The sequence below is a fragment of the Aythya marila genome (genome assembly GCF_965140915.1).
Source record: "Aythya marila genome assembly, chromosome: 5".
Lineage (NCBI taxonomy): Eukaryota > Metazoa > Chordata > Aves > Anseriformes > Anatidae > Aythya > Aythya marila.
The window spans coordinates 43,615,303-43,635,550 of record NC_139046.1 but is presented as its reverse complement, the minus strand read 5'-3'; the positions used below and the strand labels follow the sequence as shown (position 1 = coordinate 43,635,550).

Below are 20,248 nucleotides of genomic sequence, written 5' to 3'. Positions count from 1 at the left end.
AAGTTTTACCAAGGGTAATAAAGGTCAGCTTCCAAGATCTGTTTTTATTGCACTCATCTTGAGGATGCAGTATGAAAGCACTCAGGTCTGGCAGCACGAAGGGCTCCCTGCTGCGTGCCGACCTTCAGTCACAGCCTGGTACCCTTTTTTGGCTACGTACTGCACTTGTCAGACAAGTACCAGCTAGAAAGCATCACACTGCCAAAAGATGTGATACAAAGTGATTCATGTTTAAAGAGATTAATGTTCAAAAATTTGTGTGAGGTGTAAAAAGTGCCATGGTCTAGGTGTAGAAACGGAGATCCAGATTGAAACCTACAGTCTCAGTTCCTTGCAATATATAAATTTCTATAAAATTATTCGAAATGAATCAAACTGTTGCACAAAGTTGATATTGTATATGAATTTATACAGCAATAGCTGAAATACTCTTATCTATAAACACATAACAAAATTAGGGATAACAATTAATAGAAAAATACAAGGCATCCTTGCCATTCATATTCATGTTTAGTGTAATATATAGCCAGTCATAAGTTATTAAAAATACACAACAAAAGCCTGATGAATACAATCCCTTCTGTGCCACTCCACAACTACTAAGAATTTTACAATCAATACCACAAAAAAAGAAGGGGGTAGAAGAAAAAAAAAGAAACCCTAGATTGGTAGGAAAAGTGCTGTTTTGTTTTCTGTTACGGATCTTACTTGCAAAAAACAATTTTCTAAAGAGTGCTTGAGCGACATTATTCTCTCTAGGTATCTGAAAAAACTCTGAATTATTTAATCATTTTAACCCCTTGCATGTAGGCATAAAAACATCAACATGGTATGTAATCAAATTAAAGCCCCTTTTCAAGAAGACTTTTTTCTTAAGATAACCTCAGACATTTTTGATAGTGGCTTTATTAATGTTAGAAATATGTTATTCTGTGAGCTAGTGAATCCCTCGTACGTGTTTGTCTGCTCTCTTCTTCCCTAAGCATGTAACCTGATATAAGCCAGTTGTGTTTCAAGGTTGGAGATGCCTTTGGATTTGAATTTGAATGTTTTCCTTCCCCAGTGTGTGGTCTAACTTAATCTCTTTGCCCACAGTTCCTGTCTGTAAGTGTCTAGCCAGTAACAACTTTGTAAAATAAAGATAGTACAAGGCAGTAGAGAGAGAAAATCCAGGCTATCAGATGTTAGCAATATCACCGTTGACTTAGTGGTGTAGGAAGCAGTAGTATTACTTGGGACCCAGATCCTCAATCAGAAATACTGTGCTGTGAGTACTTTTCAAAACCTGTGCCAGAAGTCAACAACATAGATCCACAGAAAGCTGTGGGTATAAGTTACATGTCTTTTGGTGTAAACTTTACTAAGCAGATGGCACTATCATTCACCACAGCAAAATCTCAACTAGTAAAACAGACTCTTTAGCCACAATCTGTCATACCTCTTCTTAAGCTGCCTGGCAATAACAAATGTCGGACAACTGAAGCACCAAGAGTACTTCACACTATCAAGAGAACTCCTTGAAAAGACACAGTCATAAGCTACAGAAGGCTTCTAGAAGACAGGTAGTACTGTGTATTTAAAGTTATATTATGTTTACCTTGTAAGAAGACATCTAGTAAGTGACAGCAAAAATGTCAGAGCTGTATTGTTTCCTCTGCTGCTTTGTGATAGCCTTAAGTGTGCAGTGTGCAATATGCTTAGCTTTAAACTTGGGCTACTATAAATGTATTGAAAGTAATAATAGCTGTTGGCCAAATTCTGCTTCTCCCTATCAAGTACAATTTGTAATAAGCTCACACAAATCCTTTACTGACTACGAGAAGTAGCCCTTCTTCATCCCTTACACTAGGACAGCATATGTAAGAATAAACCACCTGCACTTTAGAGGGACCATTTCGGCTTCATAAATCTTTAGTGTCAGAAAAGTAATATCCAACAGCAGATTTTTGCTTTATTGTTTAGAGTCCAAAAAATCTTTACAGATTCCTCGAATAATGTCAGGAATCATCTGCTCCAGTCCAGTGAACTCCCTGGTGAAGAAAGTGTGAGAATCTCTTGGTTCAGAAGCCATGTCTTTCAGATCATCCAGAGGTGCCCAGGCAACACCAACAGAGAAGACTGTTATTCCTGCAATGCAACAGTACAGAAAAAATAAGTAAGACCATTTTGTCTATGGCTACAAGAAAAACATCAGCTTCTACAACCATGAATTGATTTAGATCAGAAATTAGTATTTCTGCACCTGCAGGCTGTCAGAGATTAATTCCTGATACTTGGTGGCAAAATCTAATAAAGAGGTGTCTCAGGAAGAATCCTGGTGGAAATAGGGGATATCCTGAGAGTTAGCATCTTGTTTTGTACTGGTATATATGAACCCAGGATTGACATAGTAAATCTTGAAATGCAAAAAAAAAACAGTGTTTAGAACAATTTTGAAAGTAAATGTGGATGCTTTGTGTACTCTTAGAGTTTTGAAGCATCAGAAGCCCAAGAGGCTTTTTGGTAAAACTGCCTATTTCGCTCATAGATGATGATGGAGAACAGAAATAATGCCATTGGATGCCAGCGCTAGTTGGAACTTCACGACATGGCTCTTTGGTTTTAATCTACTGATTTCTGCCTTGTTTAGGAAAGTAGACTGGGTGTACTTTTTTTTTTAAAAAAAAAATTGCCATGAGTGAGCCTACTTATGGCTACATACCTAGCTTCTCCATTAGAATGGAACATCAGTGATGTGAACAGTTCCTCAGTACTCATATTTTGCTTAATTTAAAACAACAGTGATGCTTGATTTGCTTGCTGGAGCTGCATGAATCAACTTCTGCTGCTTTTAATCACAAAATCATTTACCTGCTTTTTGTGCAGCAGCAGCAGGTCCTCTAACATCATCGTAAGACTGACCGTCAGTCAAAATAACAAGGAAATTTTTGTTAGGCCCATCCTTCACTGGCCCAAATACATTTCTGGTTGTGAAAGAAATGGCATCACCAGTAGCAGTGCCACCACTCATGTAGCGAATGCTCCGGATAGCTGAGAGGACCTTTTCTTTTGTGGTGTAGTCTGTGAAGCCGAACTCAGTGCGCTGATCATACGTGAACTGCACAGTGGCAATTTTGGAACCAATATCAGAGATCTCAAAAGCCTTCGCAACGTTGCTGATGAACTCAAGCACAAGGCGGAAGTTGCTGTCTCCAACACTGCTAGAGCCATCTACCAAGAAGGCTATGTTGACAGAGTTGTAGCATGTCTTACTACACAGCATCTGCTCATGTGAGCACAGCTTTTGGACAAGGGGTTTTACATATTTGGTGGTGCCAAACCAGCTGGGCATGTTGTAAGAGAAGAAGCCATTATTTCGACAGACAGCCTGTTTGAAAACAAAAGTCACAAGGTGAATATTGAAACAGCAGTTCTGTGGATACCAATCATACACCTATGGGAATTTCTTCTAAAGGCAGCTTCGAATTGGAGCCTGACGATGTTTTATGGGGGTGTCCTTTTGTTTGTTTTTGAAGAAGTTAAAGACAAACACCTGTAGATGAGGTGAGTGAAAGCTCTAACTTAGTTTATTAAATAATTAAATGAAGTGTGCCTCCTTGCCTACAGAAATTTCAAATAATGTCATGTAGTTAATGAGAACTGCAACAACTGGACATTTTAGTTGTTTTTTGAAAAGGAAGTAAGTCATGGCTACTGAATGTCCAAAGGATTGAAAGTTCTACATTTTTCCCTATCCATTGAAAGTTAGGTGCCTGTTTTTTCCCTTCTAACATTGTAAGCACTTTTTTTTTTTTAAATCCATAATGCATCATAGACACAGATATGCAGCTGAGTACAAAATACAGTCTCAGGTAATTCAAAGTAAAATTTCTTTTTCCCATGGCTTCCATAGTATACATGTAAAATGCAGGTAATTGAGATGGGGATTCGATTTAAAATCAGCTCTCCAAGGTGGTAACTTATCTGGCTAAGATCAAAATGCAGAAAGGGAGGGCAGGCTTCGGTCACATAAGATCATGTCTTTCTGTGCCTGTAAGTACATGAGAGCTGGACCTACCTAGGATCAGAAACAAGCTGTCTTGTGCATGCTGAGGAACAGTGCTTCATTAGGTTCGTGTTCTGAGCTATGAACTTTCTCCTGAAATTAGACACTTAAAGCCTCCCTATGAAAACCTACGTAATGAACTAGCACTTAGAAAGCTCTTGTGAGACTGAGACCTGTGTTTGAATTCCTATGCTAACTCGTATGGAGCAAGATCCAACACTCTTCATCCAAGATTATCTTGCATGTGAAGTTGTTAGGAAGTGTTTTTCAATCTTTTCTGTCCTTGTAGTGAAAGTAACTACCTAGGATTATAGCAAAATAATCCTCCATAGAGCAGATCCTGAAAGATCCTGCCATTTTAGGACAGAAGATACCACACTCGTGTTTAATTGCTTTGATGCACTTACCTATTCCTGGAATCCCCTTCCAGGAATCTTAATGTAATTACAGAGTCCAACAGCTATAATTTGGCCAAGACTCTAAACTGGGAGAAGTGTGATAGCACTTTGGTACCTCGGTGCAGCCCCATTAGCAAGAAAATAAACCAGCAGAAGCATATAACTTAGCAAGAAGAAACTAAAAGGCTTACCCAAAATTTGCGGTCCTGATATTTTGATAGTCTTAATAGTTTTGAGAGAATATATTTTATGAAATTTGTAAAAACTAGTTCTTTAGGACTCTAGCATGAAGTAAATTCTTTAGAATCATACCTATGCATGAAAAAGGAATAATGATATTCTCTTACTTTGTCAATAAAACCAATGTCTTGTACCATTCCTAGCTCCTCTGTTGTAGGTTTTGCTACAGATACAATGAATACGTTGACTCCAAATTCTCTGGCCACTATACCAGCTTCTTCTATATCATCTGAGGGCCAGCCATCTAGAAACACTACAATGATTTTGGGTATTCCTTTGCGTGCTCCATTTTCCAAAGAGAAGAATTTCTGAGCGGTGTGTTTCAAAGCTTTCCCTAGTTTTGAATGGCAAAACAAAACAAAACACAAAGAAACAATACAATTACATTTTCATACCAGTTTCCTATGTGAAATTGTCCTGGATTTTAGTTATGACTACAGAATGAACCCAGTGTAACAGTGAAATAGTGTCCCAGGATATTTCAGCACTCATGAAACTTGAGCAACCCATATCATATTAAAAAACTGATAAAGCTGAGGGGGAAAAAAAAATACACTGAAATGTTTTTCCCCCACAGGTCTTGTTTTAGACTAGGAAGCAGATACATGAGCGTCTGCCAAATGAATTGGAAGGAAGAGGTTGAGAAGCTACTTAAATTTAGCTTGTGAAATTCAACATATCTGGAGAGCTCAGTTTCCATATTTGGCAAACATCCCTTCACAACCGCTTACTCTTTATTCTCAGATAATTCTAAGTCCTAAATTAGCCATATAAGAAGAAATAAATGTTAAACCTTTTAGATATGAATTTGTCTCAAATATCACTTATCAGTGAAAAATTGATTACTCTAAGCACAGGAAATGATATAAAGCATACAATAAGTAACCCTGACTTCTGAAAATGAAACCAAAAATATGGCAATGTTCTAGTGGAAAAACGTTGAACCTAAGATAAATGTGGTATTTAAAACACTTTCTTACCTATCAGAATAATAAGTATTTCACTATACGTGTATACATACATATAAATATGTCTTTACTTATGTAAAGACAGAATTTCTATTTTCAGTGACGTATGAACTCACCTGTATTAGAATTGCCTCCTCTGAAGCCTAATTCCTTTATGGCAAACAAAACCTCTTTTGCAGAAGTGAAGTTTTTCAGATAGAATTCAATTTTTGGATGTTCACTGTGGAAAAACAAAACATTAATAAACCACGTGGTTGACTTTTCATATCATTGTGGCATTAGCAAGCTAAATTAGCATTTGCATCATTTTGTTCTTGCTCAAGTATACTTATCTCTCCATTTTAATTACTAAAATAGAAGTATGCTCCTCACTTAATAGTTCTCACAATCCTTAGCATGAGGAATCATGTACCTGGGTGGATAAATTAAGAACAGGATGATTCTTAAGCTTATTAACCAGCTGAAAATACTAGTTTAAAATATATCCAGAAGTAAATTTTTAACATGTTGGAAGTTAAACTAAATGCATTGGTATAATTGAAAATTACACAAGTATCACAAAGGCACATGATGAAATTGTCATGTCTTCTCCCATGAACATATCAGCATAGCACAGAGAAACCAGTGCTGCAAGCTGGAGTTTGTTTTCTCTTGCTATTCATTTGCCATTATTGAGCAAACACTGTTCTGCAAAATACACAGGGATACATTACTTGGTTTCTCTTATTAATCACTCAGTTATATTTTGTGTACATCTGTTATTACCTGGCTTGTACGACTCCAATGTGAGGCCCTTCTGTTCCAATTCCCAACATCACTGCTACTTTTCCAACAAAGTTTTTCTGCAGATTAAATCTACGTTGGCCAATGTTGTAACTTCCATCAACGAGAAATGCAATATCAGCTTTACAGTCTGCGAGCATCCAAAATAATTAGACTAGCTTAGCACAAAGTAAAGGTTACAATTTTGCTTTTCAGAAGCTAAACCTATAGGTTCCTACCTTTGTTCCCAGCCTTTTTGTCAAGGGGCTTCTTAGGTCTTTTGCCTTCAATGAAGGAAACAGCATGGATCATTTAAGAACAATAAGATGAAATCGAAGGAGCTTAGTCTAAGAATTACATTGCAATCTATCCTCAATAAAAATTGGCATGGGACTGCATCATCCTTCAATCAGTGTAATAATTAAAATTTCACTGCTATTGCTTTGCTCCTTAGAGAATATTCTTTTTCAAATGAAGCTGTTTAACCTTCCTTTCTTGTACCTGTCTAGCTGAATATCAGAACGTGTACGGGAAGACATACAGAAATTGCTGTAGCTCAGCATCTCAAGTGCTGCCACTTCTCTTTCTCAGTTAGCAATCTGCTGTTCAATTTTAATGTTTTGCAAGCAAGCTGGGACTTAAACAATGAAGCAAATGTTCTTTTTGCAAACAAGATCCAAGTCCAATATGTATATACCAAAAGCCTCCATAAAAACTGATCTAGCCATTTACTGGCAGCATGTTCTGCAGAGAAATCTAAACAACATCTAAATTTCCGATAAGTTCTGACAACCCTTAGCAGTTACATAGTTCTGCAAGAAGAAATGCATAATGTCTTCTCTGGTACTTCATTGGAATGAATATCCAATGAGCTCACAAACTCTTTCCTTCTGTTAAATTATCTACTAGTTTTCCAAATTTAAGTGTTCCTTCATTTACATGAACACTACTAAAACAAGAATCAATCTCACTGATTACAAACGAGTCTTCCTTTTGCTGATGCAAAATATGTCAAAGCAGATATTGTACATATGTTTTCTTTAAAAACAAGTTCTGTGAAACAAGACATGTTGGAGAGAGCTTGTACCTGTAGAAGGACGTGCTGTTGATACTGATCGTCCCACTGCTTCAAGTGCAACATTCTTGGTAGCTGCCAAAATATTGGAAGAATTAATTTATATCACAGAATCATTATATCAGTATTTCAGTGTATTTAGATGAAGTTATGAGTGCTTGAAGAATAGTGGATTTGCAATAGTCTTTCTAGACTATTTCCAATAATCTTTATGTATAATCTAGGTAGCCTAGTCTGCCTGGAACAGTACTATTTTAAGAAAACTGTGGAAAAGTGAAGATAAAATGAGTTAGAAGTAAACTTTGATTACATTTCGTATACTAGTCACATTTGTTTCTATATACAGGTGCATTGAGGAAGTTTCCTAGAGCTACATTAATATTTGAAATGCAGTTTGCAAAATAGTAAGTTTTTAGACACCTACGAGTCACTGAGAAAGATGAAGCCCATCTAGTGAGCACCTGAGACTGGATCCCGTTGGCATTTACAGCAGGGTAGCTTTCCTGTCCTGGGAGAGTCTGTACCTTTACAGGTCCTCCTGCGTTGGTGATCACCCCTCTGAGACACAGAAAAAGTTGTGATGAATTAGACGTATTAATCACAAGAAAATGCAATACAATTATGCCATCATTAGTATATTGGACACTAGCTTCCTGAAAACTGATGCCATATAGGCAGAAGATTATGTTCAGGCAAAAATAAACTATAAGATACTGAAAAGGTTAAGAGAAAATATTCCACGGAGCATCACTCGGATATTTTATTAGGAAACAATTATTAGGAAATTCTAAAATTCTAATTGCTCAGACTGAAGCAGAAGAATAGTAAAGGTAAGAGCTACAGGAAAATGTATTTGAGTTCATTATGATTCGTGAAAATTTGTTGCCAAACCAAAATTTGTTATGCTTGACTGCAAAGTAACCAAAGCTAAGAAAACAAGAAAAATGCTGCTTGTAGTAGTAATTTGTACGTAAGATATTGTGTTAAGCAACCACACAGGCTGCAGTCAGAAATGGCAGGCATTGCTGACAGCAACCATCCGATTACTGATAAAAGTAGGAACAAAGTGTAAAGTATCTTCTTCTCATTCACCTGGAGCAAAAATTAAGTGTGAAAACTGAAATAAATAGAATGCAAGTTAATAACTCGATCCATATAAGATTCCTGATTGGTTTCCATCTAGACTCACAAATGGTATATCAACAACAGATGCTGTTCAGCTCTGTGATTTTCACAATTGCAGCTTCAGAATTTGGAATACTTCAGAAATAATTAACAGATCATAGCTATTTCCATTTGTTTAAGCATACCACTTAAATACACATTTAATGGGTTATTTAAAAAAATACCAAGAAGCTTACTGATTAAAAGTATCTTATAAAGTCATATTCAGTATTATAACACTATTGTACTCCTTAATGCCATACTAGAAGTCAGTTCAGAAATGTAGAAGTGACAAGAAAACTTGTAGAAAAATCTGTGGAGGAAGTTTTCCAAAAACAAGAGATTTGAGGCTAAAATCTTCTTAGAGAAGTCTGATAACATTTTTCTCTTGTTGAGTTTCACCTCATGACTGAATGAGCAGGTTTGGAGATTGCCTGCCAGATCTGCCTGTCACGCGGGACAAGCGAAGATACAGCTAATTGGAAAATCTTGCTGATGCTTACGTGCTGAGCCTGTTAGCACTGTCAGGACATAGAGGATTATGTCAATACGCAACGGGACATTGGATTTACACATTTAGGAAACTTCAGGGTTAAAAGCTGCCCAGAGGGAGAACTTCCATTGTTTGTTTTTGCAGGCAGAGGGGTTGTTGTGATAGTCACAGGCATCAGAACTCTTTTTTAGATTTCTTTTTATATGCTGCAAGAATGGATATTATTTTTTTAGGGGCCAAAGTTCAACGTTGAGCTTCTCTAAATGGAAGGAAAAGCTTAATGGTCCGTGGTACTTGGGCAGGTACAGTAGCATGGGAAACAAACAACCTTTTCAAGATTATTGAAACACAGCAATGTGTGCCTCTGTGTTTATTTTTCCTATCTGTTTGGCTTCCTGCTTGAAGAGAGTCCCAGCCTCATCTGATTTAAAACACCATGAAAGTAGAATAATCAAGGCTGGAGTTTAGAAAATCTTGCACAGTTATGGTAATTTGAGCTCTGGGCATCTCTGGCAGTTTCCACATGAATCTCCTTGTGGACTACTTAAAATGCATTCCTGATCCACTGACGTGATTTGCATTTCTAAATGGAACTACAGTTATATTTATGTATGTATTTAATTCTTGTACCTTTAAAGATTATGGCAGTTTCAAAATACAGAGATAATTTATCTAAGAATACTCTATACAGTGTATAGACAAAGAAGCTTTAGTAAAGTTGCCCTGAATGCCAGTTTAAAATCAGATTATTATGTTGGCAAATTTAAATAGCACCTCACATTTATCCTCATAGATAGTGAAGAGAAATAGATCTGAACAGAGATGTGCTACTCTAAGGAAAAGCCCCAAACCCAAGGGCAACACTACTGCCCATAGACTGTTGAAAGAAATACATACTGAGCAGACTTGGTCTTACAGTCCAGAAGCACAATGTTGCAGAGTATGTTTTTTGCTAATAATTACATGTATCAAATATGACTACGGGTGTCCAGTCCACTCTTTTTTTTTCCCCACCAAAAGGGAGAAAAGAGAAAGAGCAAGGTCTGCTCTCAGGTAGCACGGCAGAATTTTGACCTGAAGTCCCCATTACCATTGCTGAGTGATTCCTACAGGATGCCTGGATGAAAACAGTTATCATCAGGGGGCTAAAAACAGACAAGCTAGCCAAATTCTCACTTTCCTTTCTATTACCAATAGATGTATCCACCTCTTTCCACATCATTCACCTTTCTCCATGGCTCAAGAAGCATCCTCTCCTTCTCCAAACAGCAGTATCCTGCTGCCTGCTTGCCACCAGTTCAGTGCTTTGGAGCTGTTCTGGGTTTCGTGCCAGCATCTTCTGGCCCTCTAGGTTCTGCTTTTCTGTCTCTGCTGCACTCCTGTTGCTTTTGGCAAGAGACAGGGCACAGCAGCAGAAGCAGCCAATGTATCAAAGTTTCCCAGGGGGCCTGCTGCTGCTGCTCAGAAGCCCGGCCCCTCTGGCTGACAAGGTTTTGGCAATAGCCTTATAGCAAACACTGAGGCAGCTCAGTGGCCAGTCTTTGTGGTTAGTTTGTCGCCAACTCAGTAACACCATGATTTGCTTTTGTTCACTTGAATTCTGAGAACCTGATGTTTAATTGCAAGTGTTCCCACCCTGTGACTAGTTACGGAGGTTCTAAAAAAATTTGCACGCCTATTTAGCATCTAATGACTGCAACATAGGGTTAGGTCTCCATTTAGTAGAATTGGCACTAGAACAAAACTGCACAAGCTCAGAACCTAGTCCTTAATTTGCCCTTCTGATTATTAATCCAATTAATCACTCAGTGGTAGATTTAACTCAGTTCTTTATGCCTACATAGCATCAGCCTGGTAGGAGGTTCTCCATTCTTCCCCTGGCAAATAAAACTTCTATTCTTCTGCCCAGACAAAGGAAAATATTAAACAAATATTCTGTTTCCTGAGAGTAATTGCACATAAAATAAGGACAGAAAAAGATAAAAAGCCAAATATAACAAACCAAAGCAGGCAGAAAGCTTATTCATCTGGAGTAATAACTGAATTCTGCTCAATTCTTTAAAATGCACTATGTAGTGTTATTGCTGCAAGAAAAAAATCGCATCACAGTAATGGAACTACTCAGAGGAATAAGCAGTATTTAGTGTATGTACAAGTTTAGGAATCAGGCTTCAATTAGGACCCAACACGTACAAATGAATGTGTGTGGAAGGAGGAACTGACACCTGCTCACACAATCATTTTTCTGTTTTTAAAAAAAAAAAAAAGTTACTGCTTCCAGGAATGATGCTTCTGGAAACAGAGGGTGGTGGGGTGAGCGTGCTTTGTGTAAGATAGCAGCAGTCATCGTAGTGACACAGGCCCTCAACAGTGCTTAAGGGGGGTGTGTGTGTGTATATACACACACACATATATATAGGGCTGTGCTGCACTCACCATGCATAATGTAGGGCACGCAGTTTTAAATAAGATGGAGTTGTTTCAGTAACTTGGAAGAAAATTCTGAAATTCTTAAGAGTACACATCTAGTTATACCATGATCGCAGGAGTTGGTAATACCTATTAGCAACGTGTTCTTGGAGTTGCTTTGGCACCAAGGTGAAATGGAGTTTAGCCATTGCAACACAGAGCTGGAAGGAAGAAGTAGTTTGTCTGTTTCAGTTGGCTTCTGTAGCCTGTACTGAAATTAGCTGAGAACTAAACAGCTATGCCCTCTCTTCCATCCAGCAATCTCTTTTCCTCACTCACTATGACCACTAATCATGGCTTCTAATAGTTCCAGCAAAACCAAGAAAATGCTGTCACATAGTGAATTTTGGTCTGAACACAAGAGGCTGACAGGACTAATAGCAGCTAACTTAAAGCTGGTCTTCAAAAAGAAAAAAAATAATTAAATAGACCACACAAATCTAAATAGACACTGCACAGAAACAGTTAACTATCTTTCAAACCAACTCTTAAGTTTTAAAAACAAACTTTCACCTCTTCTTTCCCTGCCCCCCCCAATATCTCCCAAGTTCTTTCTAGCTACCCCATAGTACCTTAAGCCTTAGTCTCCTTTACAGCATCTGAGAAATTTACCACCAAAACCATTGTTATGTTTAGTTTACTTAGGAGTTTAAATTAAAAAATCCCGATTTTTTTTATGTTGTTTAAACAAGCTTTTTATTTTGTCCTTTATCTTCTAGTCAGTTATTTTGGTGTAAAATTAGTTTTTAAAATTCAGAAATACTCTGATAGCAGAGTTTAGCGTTGTAACTTCATTTTGAAAGAGTTTCTTCCTGTTGCTTGGGAGTAAGAAGAGAATATAACTATGCTCAAATTTCTTTTAAATGCTTTGTTCCATGGAACAGTTTCAGCCTTTCTGCATGGGTAACAGTAGTCTTATCTGGAATGCACAAATAGAATAAGACTTTTTTTTTTTTTTACTGTAGTTTATGCATAAGTTAATATAAATGTACCTAGAAACTAAGTAAGACTAGTTTAAAGAATCACTAGTTTGGTGATGTTTGAGGAGATTCAGGATAACTTATGTTGTAATCCACAAATGCCAATTAAATCCCATTCATGAGATTCATAGAATGAATCTTTTTTTTTTTTTTTTTTTTAAAAGTCTAACGTATTGAGGTATCATACTTACTACATTTACTTTGGTTTCAATAGAGCCTCTTGACACAAATAGTTTGGATTGTGTGTATGACTAAGTCTTAATTTTAAATATAGTTGTAATATTTAATTACAGAAATCTAAGAAGTTTGGAAAAATGTACAGGATTATCTAGTTTGTACTTTCAGTTCAAATTAGGATGACAGTTTTCTAGCTCTTCTAGACAGATGGATATCTTCTTAGAAACCGTACTGTTCAGTCCAGTTCATTGAATACACCAGGCCATCTCCTCTGTCCTTATTGCTAGACTTTTTCCTCAAGTCTAACCTAAATTTCTGTTGCTAGTGTCAGTCCACTCCAGAGTTAGAACATGCAGTTCTGAATCATTCAATGAGGAGTTCTAAATGAGCAAGTACATCTTTTACAGCCAGTTAACAGATGAAGCTAAGAATCCTCCTTTAATAGCCAAAAAGTTTTTTCAAAGTATTAATGTCAGTCTGACAGGAATCATTCTACCTTCCACAGGCATCTGAGAAAGATCACATCATCTCCAGCTGCTTTTAGCTAGTGTTCCATTATTTAAAATTGATTCAAAAAAGGATTTACCTTTCAAATAAGTAATTCTTCATTTTAAAAAAAGTCAGATAACCTCAGTAAGATTTCTGCCAGCCTGTTTTCTTTCACCTCAGGAATTACTACTATTCTACTGACATCTATTTAGCATGGGTTATCTGGATATATTTCCTAGCCTTCAGTTTTCCGTTTGATATGGGAATGAGTTCAGCTAGCTGTTGGTCTAATTAAGATGATCTAATTACGAGTCATCAAGTTTGATGCCCATCAAGGAAGTGTCAGAAAAGAAATTCTGTGACAAAAAATAGTACTCTGATTACAATTAATAAACTTTACAGATTACATTGACCCAAATCATGGATAGGGGTGTTTGCATGGGAGCTTAAACTGACTTCAACACTTTCAGGAAAGATCTCATAAATTAAAGTAAAAAAAAATGCAAGTGTGCTTTTATTCTCCCATTAATTACTGTTTACACTGCATCCTTCTATGGCTACCAGCGACACTTGAGTTGTCTCACAGTGAAAGCCTATTTGCTACTTTGCCATGTCATTAGTCTCATTGTTTTCAGGAACATTTCAGCACAACTCAGGTAACTTGCAAGCCACCCAGCCATTCTGTTCTGCTGTGCTCTGTCCTAATGGCATTCCCATTATGTTAGCATGGTTTCAGAAGTCCAGAGAAGTCTTTATTATGATGTCATCAAAAGGTTCAAATTCAGAAGTGCAGCAAGACTGTATAAACTTGCTTAACACATGGATTAACAGTCGACCGTCTGCCTTACCTGTGTATGGCAGCTCCGCAGACACTGGAAAGGGAGGCATAAACTCCATCCCCAAAGACGTAGAATTGCCACAGAGGACAGTTTGCTGGGCAAAGGACTTCTTCTGTCTCCTTTCTAAGGTCAAGTCCTCTTGTAAAGCATGTGATAGCAGTGGAAACTACAGGGGGAAAAAAAAAAAAAAAAAAAAAAAGAGAAAAAAGAAGAAAAACTTGTGACCTGAAAATCTTTTATTTAAATAAAACAACCACCTTCTCTACTGTACCCAATCCCCAATCTAGATGTTTGGATTTGGAATTAGGTACAGCATCTCATCTTGTGCTCCAGTATGTCTGTAAGGATCTCTGGCACTTAGAAATGTGCAGCTATGGCAAGGAGGAACACGCTTTGTGAGAGAGGCAGGGTGGAAAAGCTTTTAAAAAGAGCAAACAGCATTGAACATTAAAATAATATCCAGGAAAATATTACAGTGGAAAAGAATGGCAGTGGTTCACAACACGTGCAGGTTTACCACAGACAAAGGCAAGGGGAAGACCATAGAGGTGGAACACAAGAGTGGGTGGCACTCGCTGAGACAGAAACTGAATGCCTCAGATGTCCCCACAGTGCTCTCCAGCTGTGGGGCATCCAGGAGTCATTTGGGAAGCTCAGTCCAGGGATGTTCATGAAGCAGGCTGACACAGCATCTATCTCCTTAGCTTCTGCAACAAATCCTGCTGAAGTCAGTGTTTAAAAATAAAAACAAACAAAAAAACAGAGTGCCCATTTCCTAACTTCAGTAATATGAGTAGCATTAAAGCATTCACATCAGTTCATTGCAACAGATATCATCATGATCCTTGTGCCAAGAACAGTCAGATTCACCCACAGAGATGGAATTTATTTGTGCTATGCACATGCATTTCTCATGAAGAACTCTGCCTTTTTTCTTTAGAGTTGCTCTCCAGAGAGTCATCTCTGAGCTGTTACTGTACTTGCATGTGCATGCACCTACATACACAGATTTACATCAGTGTACAATTCTGCCTGGCAAATTGAAACTTTTCCTTTTGCAAACTTAGAGGTCATTGTCTTGGATGCTTAACCACCATCCTACACAGCACAGCACAGCACAGCCAGTCTGGTAGCACAGCAGGTTAGAGCTTTAGCTTTGATCAACATTAATTCAACATCGTAAGTTCAACCCATAACTGACTGGGTATTTATTCTGAAATTCCTAAGAGTAAATGTTGTCATCGCTGAGCACTAGCAGGTGCAAGAAGTTTTTCTATATGCACTCAGAAAATTAATTTTTCCACAATATTAGGAGGAGAGCTGACAGTCTGGCTAATGAATCCATGCATACACCACAACAAGTGTATGATTATGGGGATTAGTGATTGGTTTCTTGCCTGCTTCCCTGCCCACTCTTTTGACTCTTACCCTAGGGTGTTTACTGACCCTAACATAAGCTGCTGTTATTTGAAAGAATGATTTTGGAGCATATGCTGTTCCTAATCAGCAGATGGAAGAGAGCATGCTGCCTTGGTGCCTCCTGCTAATCCCACTGACTTTAGAGCTGAAAAGCAGAACATTTACAGCTGGAGGTGCACAGTGAAGTGTCTGTTCACACTTGCTGCACAGATCCAAGGATATTTGGAGAACATGCATGTAGTTTTGCATTTAAATATAGCTAATCCTCATTAGTGCTATACTGCATTTATAGTAAGCTACCTAATCATATCTTCCTGAAAAATCTTTGCTGCTATCTGTCAGCACATACAAGTTAGTTAAGTGCACTAGATGTACGTACACAGTCCAGATGGAGAAAAGAGAAAGCTGGGAGTACTACTTTTTCCCTGCCTTCAAAATAAGGAAAGCTGTCTAGGTTTTAGGTTAGATGTTAGGAAGAACTTCTTTACTGAAAGGGTTGCTAGGCATTGGAACAGGCTGCCCAGGGAAGTGGTGGAGTCACCATCCCTGGAAGTCTTTAAAAGACGTTTAGATGTAGAGCTTAGGGATATGGTTTAGTGGGGACTGTTAGTGTTAGGTCAGAGGTTGGACTCGATGATCTTGAGGTCTCTTCCAACCTAGAAATTCTGTGATTCTGTAACAAGAATCACTGTAAAGTGATCTAGTTCTGATTCTCAGGTACCCTAAAAATAAGTTTTACTCACATCCTCTCCATACCTAGTCTTATCCATTTGCCGTAAAACAAAAGTCTGAAAAACAAGCAGAATCACCATGCTTATACCTAAAAGCTCATTATTTTCATTGTTAAAAGCGCTGTTATAGGTGTTATGCTGAAAGTCAATTTACTTTGCATTTGAGTGCCCTAATCACTTCAGGGAACTCCTACAAGTTTGTTAGCTGATTACTGGGCAGCAATCAAAACATCCACCAAGTGGCAGCTGGTGAGACCAAACAGCAGCTAGAAGGCTGGACATCCATGGAGAAATTCTTGCAAGGAGCAGTAACAGTAATCTGTTCTCATAGTACCACCTGTGCCATGTACCCTGGAACATTTTCCTAGCTTCCAGAAGTGCAAGACACCACAGGAAATCCGTAATACCTGCCATTTCTAGTTGGTTAGCCTGAGTGAATTCCTTGTCAGGCTGTACATACAAATACAATCAGATGTGTAATTAACATGCTCCTTATCGCTTGGGGATCCGCATTTCTCTCACTAGCAGGCACTTGCTAAATACAGTCATGTGTCAGACTAACATCGTACATTTTTGATAGCACTGAGGATGGGGAGGGGATGTGGGGGGTGGAATCTGGCTGTGTTTTCCCTAGCCATGAAAGCACAGATGCTCACTATAGCCCAGCCATGGGATTTTTTAATGTACTAAAAACTTACAAACCTCATCTACACCATGAAAGGGGGGGCTTCAGAGCAAAAAGCAAGTTGCTGCTGTGTGAACAGCTGACATACGGTAGCTAGGGGCCTAGGGGCTTTAACAGGTCATACCTCAGCTAGATCAGCAAACGGCGGGGGGGGCGCGTCAGCTTGTAACATGCACTGAAGGACTCATGCCGTTAGTTAAAAAGCTGCAGTTTCATTTTGTTTTACTATGCAGATACAGTTTCCTATAAGCTATTATTCCAAGATGAACATTAGGAATGTCAGAAGCAGAGTAAAAATTAGATGTACTGGGTAACAAAGTTAAAACGAATGGTACCAACTTTGTAGTGAATTTCGCTCTCTATAAATCCCATAAAACCACAAGCAATCCAGTGTGAACTTGAGAGTATATTAATCATACTGCATACTGAATCATATAGAATAATTCTTTGCCAGATTACATATTAATTCTCCCAAATTTCATGTGATAGTACTATTAAAATGTTAGAGAGTGGTTGTTTTTGTTAACATATCCAAATATCAAGGGTATTTCATCCTTGCAGGACCAGCCAAGTAGCTATCTATAAAATTTAAGTTGCAGTTACTTCATAGTCACTGTAATTTAAGAACACAAGAACTGTAGCACTTGAAATACTTCTCTAGATACTTACCTAACTCAATAATCAACACCATTAAAAAGTTAAAATCTAAATCCATGCATTTTTAGAAGAAGGAATGATAAGCTTGCAATTTAAAGGAAAGGAGTCGGTCCTAGACTCCTACCCAGTCTGGACTGTGATGGAAAGTAGAGACCTCTGAACACAAGCCTAAGATTAGTCCTTCAGAACTGTAATAAAGTGACCATAATCCCACTCTGTCCAGACACACACTTTTTAAGCCTCACAGAAACACACCACATTAGGGTACACTGTAAAAACAAAGTACAAAGAAAAGAGACTGCATTTCTTCCTGATTTAAGCCATATTTAAAGGTAAGGATGAATGTCTTCCTTCACTGTTGACCTAAAAAAGAAAAAAAAAAAAGTGAAGACTCACTTCTGTCCTGAAACTTCTATCCAACAACCATGCTTTCAGTCATCCCATCAGTTCCCATCTTTTTGTTGCTACATCCCATGTACTGATTTGCTCTGAATAACTGTTTCTCATGCCCACCTATGATGAGTTTTCACTTTGTTTTTGACAGTCACTAACTTAAGACACTATAAAAATAAAAACTAAAAACAAAATCTGAGCTTTTCTAACCGTGATATTCTCATGGATTGCTTTGGAAAAGCAGAATTTATGTAAGAAAGCACATATATCTGTGTACATTATTAAATAAAGGGCAGGGATTCCTAGAGCAAAATAGCTTTATGGGTCATAAAATGCAGTTTACTTTTTTCTTAAGTATGATTCTTGTAGTACTTAGTTTCATTTATTTCAAAGCAAGAAAATTTTGAGTCATTTGTTTTTACCTTGAGGCTTCAAAAAAACATATATAGTTTTATGCAAGGAATATTCTTACAAGTATCATCTATACCAGAATAAAACCATATTGGTAGATACAGATCTACTTATATTTTGGAAAGCACATTCATAGATTGCACACTAATTCATGTAACGTTAAGTACATATCCTGACATGAACAAGAGCAGAGGAATTTCTAAGGAAGTATCAGGGCTATGTTACTTATTTCAGCCTGAGATTTGCACTTTCTGATCAACTTCTGTTCGCTTACGATCTGTCATATGCCAGTGTTAACCCACCCATATGGACAGCCTTGGGTATGGTAACCGGAGTTGTTGAATTTAGGTATTTCAGGGGGAGCACAAGGAAAGATAAGACCTCCCTGATCAGTTAGGAGCCTGAATACAGTAGATATCCAAGGAAACTGATGCTCTTTTCATTACTTCAGAATTTAAGCTTTTTTTTTTTTTTTTTTTTTTTTTTTTAAAGTTTCTGCAAGCTTCTAGCTCAGTAACTGAGTTGTGCTGAACTTGGGCTCAGGGTAACGGTGAGAGGCAGTATCTTACATTACCTGCTCACCCTGTATGTGCAGACATGTGCTGCTACTTCTAGTAATAACGCAAAAGCAAAGCCACATTTGCCAACATTCCCTTAACATAATTTAGCCCCAGATACCTTCCGCTTACGGAGGCTCCTCCAGCCCTGGCAGCAGGTATTACTAAAAGCCCTTTCCAGGTGTTTCCTGACAGGCCGTTGACACTAGACGTGCAATGCGCCTGTAAAGTAAGACAAGGAGTTGAGGGAGCAGTAGGTTTTCCATTATTGTGCATTTCTGTCTATTTCTGGTGGGCTAAGTCCCGGCCGTGCTGCGGCACACGGGAGGGCGCGGGGCGCTGTTGCAGCCGTTTGGCTGAAGCCACCCCGAGCAGCCGGCGCTGCCCCCCGCCCCCGCGCGGTGCCGGCCGGCACAGGCACTCACCTCGCCTCACCTCACCTCACCGCCCGCCGCGGGCTCCGCCGGGCTCCGCTCCCTCGGTGGCGCTCCTCGAGCCGCCTCCTACGGCCCCCGGGGTGGCTCCGGCTCCGGCTCCGGCTCCGGGCCGCCCGCCCGCCTCACAGCCGCTCCCGCAGCGCGCCCGGCCGCCTGAAAGCCCCGCGCCGGCACCGCGGCCAGAGGCAGGTGCCGCCGGGCGGGCCCGGCTCCAGCACACACACCGACACAGCCGCACTCGCTCGCGCACCCCTCGCCATCGCCCCCCCGGCCCCTTCGCCTGGCTCCGTGCCCCGCCGGAGCAGCCCGGGAGGGGAGGAAGAGGAGGAAGAGGAGGAGGAGAGGCACGCGGCACACTCACCCGAGCCGTCGCTCCCGCGCACGGGGCCGCAGAGCAGGAAGGCGCCTGCGAACAGACAGACAGACGGACAGCGGGTCGGGTCGGGTCGGGTCGGGGCGAGGAGAGTCGGAGCACGGCTCTGCGCCTGCCCCGCCACCCGCGGTACGCACCGAGGAGAAGGGCGGCGAGCGGCATGGTGACGGGATGGGACGGGATGGGAGGTGAGGGGAGAAGAGAGGAGCCCGCACCGACACCGCCAGAGCTGCCCCGCGCCGGCTTTAAACCCCGACCCGGGCGCACGGGCACCGGGGCGGGACGGGGCGGCCGGGCTGGGCTGGGCTGGGCTGGGAGGGCTCGGCTGGGCAGGGCAGGGCAGGGCAGGGCAGGGCCGGGTGGGTGCCGCCGTGCCGCCCCCGCCGCCTCCTGCCTCAGGCCGGGCACCCCCAGGCATGTGGGAGACTGAGGCAGTGCCCCAGCTGCCAGTGTCGTGGCGGGTCTGTGGGTTTAGCTTGGATTTAA

At 39.8% G+C, this 20,248-nt stretch overlaps 1 protein-coding gene across 1 annotated transcript; it reads right to left on the bottom strand.

Annotated features, from left to right (window-relative positions):
* Window positions 1–426: 426 nt before the first annotated feature.
* Window positions 427–19,956, bottom strand: COCH (cochlin). The gene is made up of 11 exons (XM_082762463.1): window positions 19,900–19,956; window positions 19,751–19,795; window positions 14,109–14,265; window positions 7,913–8,046; window positions 7,501–7,563; window positions 6,653–6,697; window positions 6,417–6,564; window positions 5,768–5,871; window positions 4,791–5,017; window positions 2,851–3,367; window positions 427–2,127 (listed from the first exon to the last, which is right to left on the bottom strand). The coding sequence occupies exons 1-11, from the start codon at window positions 19,922–19,924 to the stop codon at window positions 1,952–1,954; spliced, it is 1,641 nt and encodes a 546-aa protein (XP_082618589.1). The 5' UTR covers window positions 19,925–19,956; the 3' UTR covers window positions 427–1,951.
* Between the last annotated feature and the right edge of the window lie 292 nt (window positions 19,957–20,248).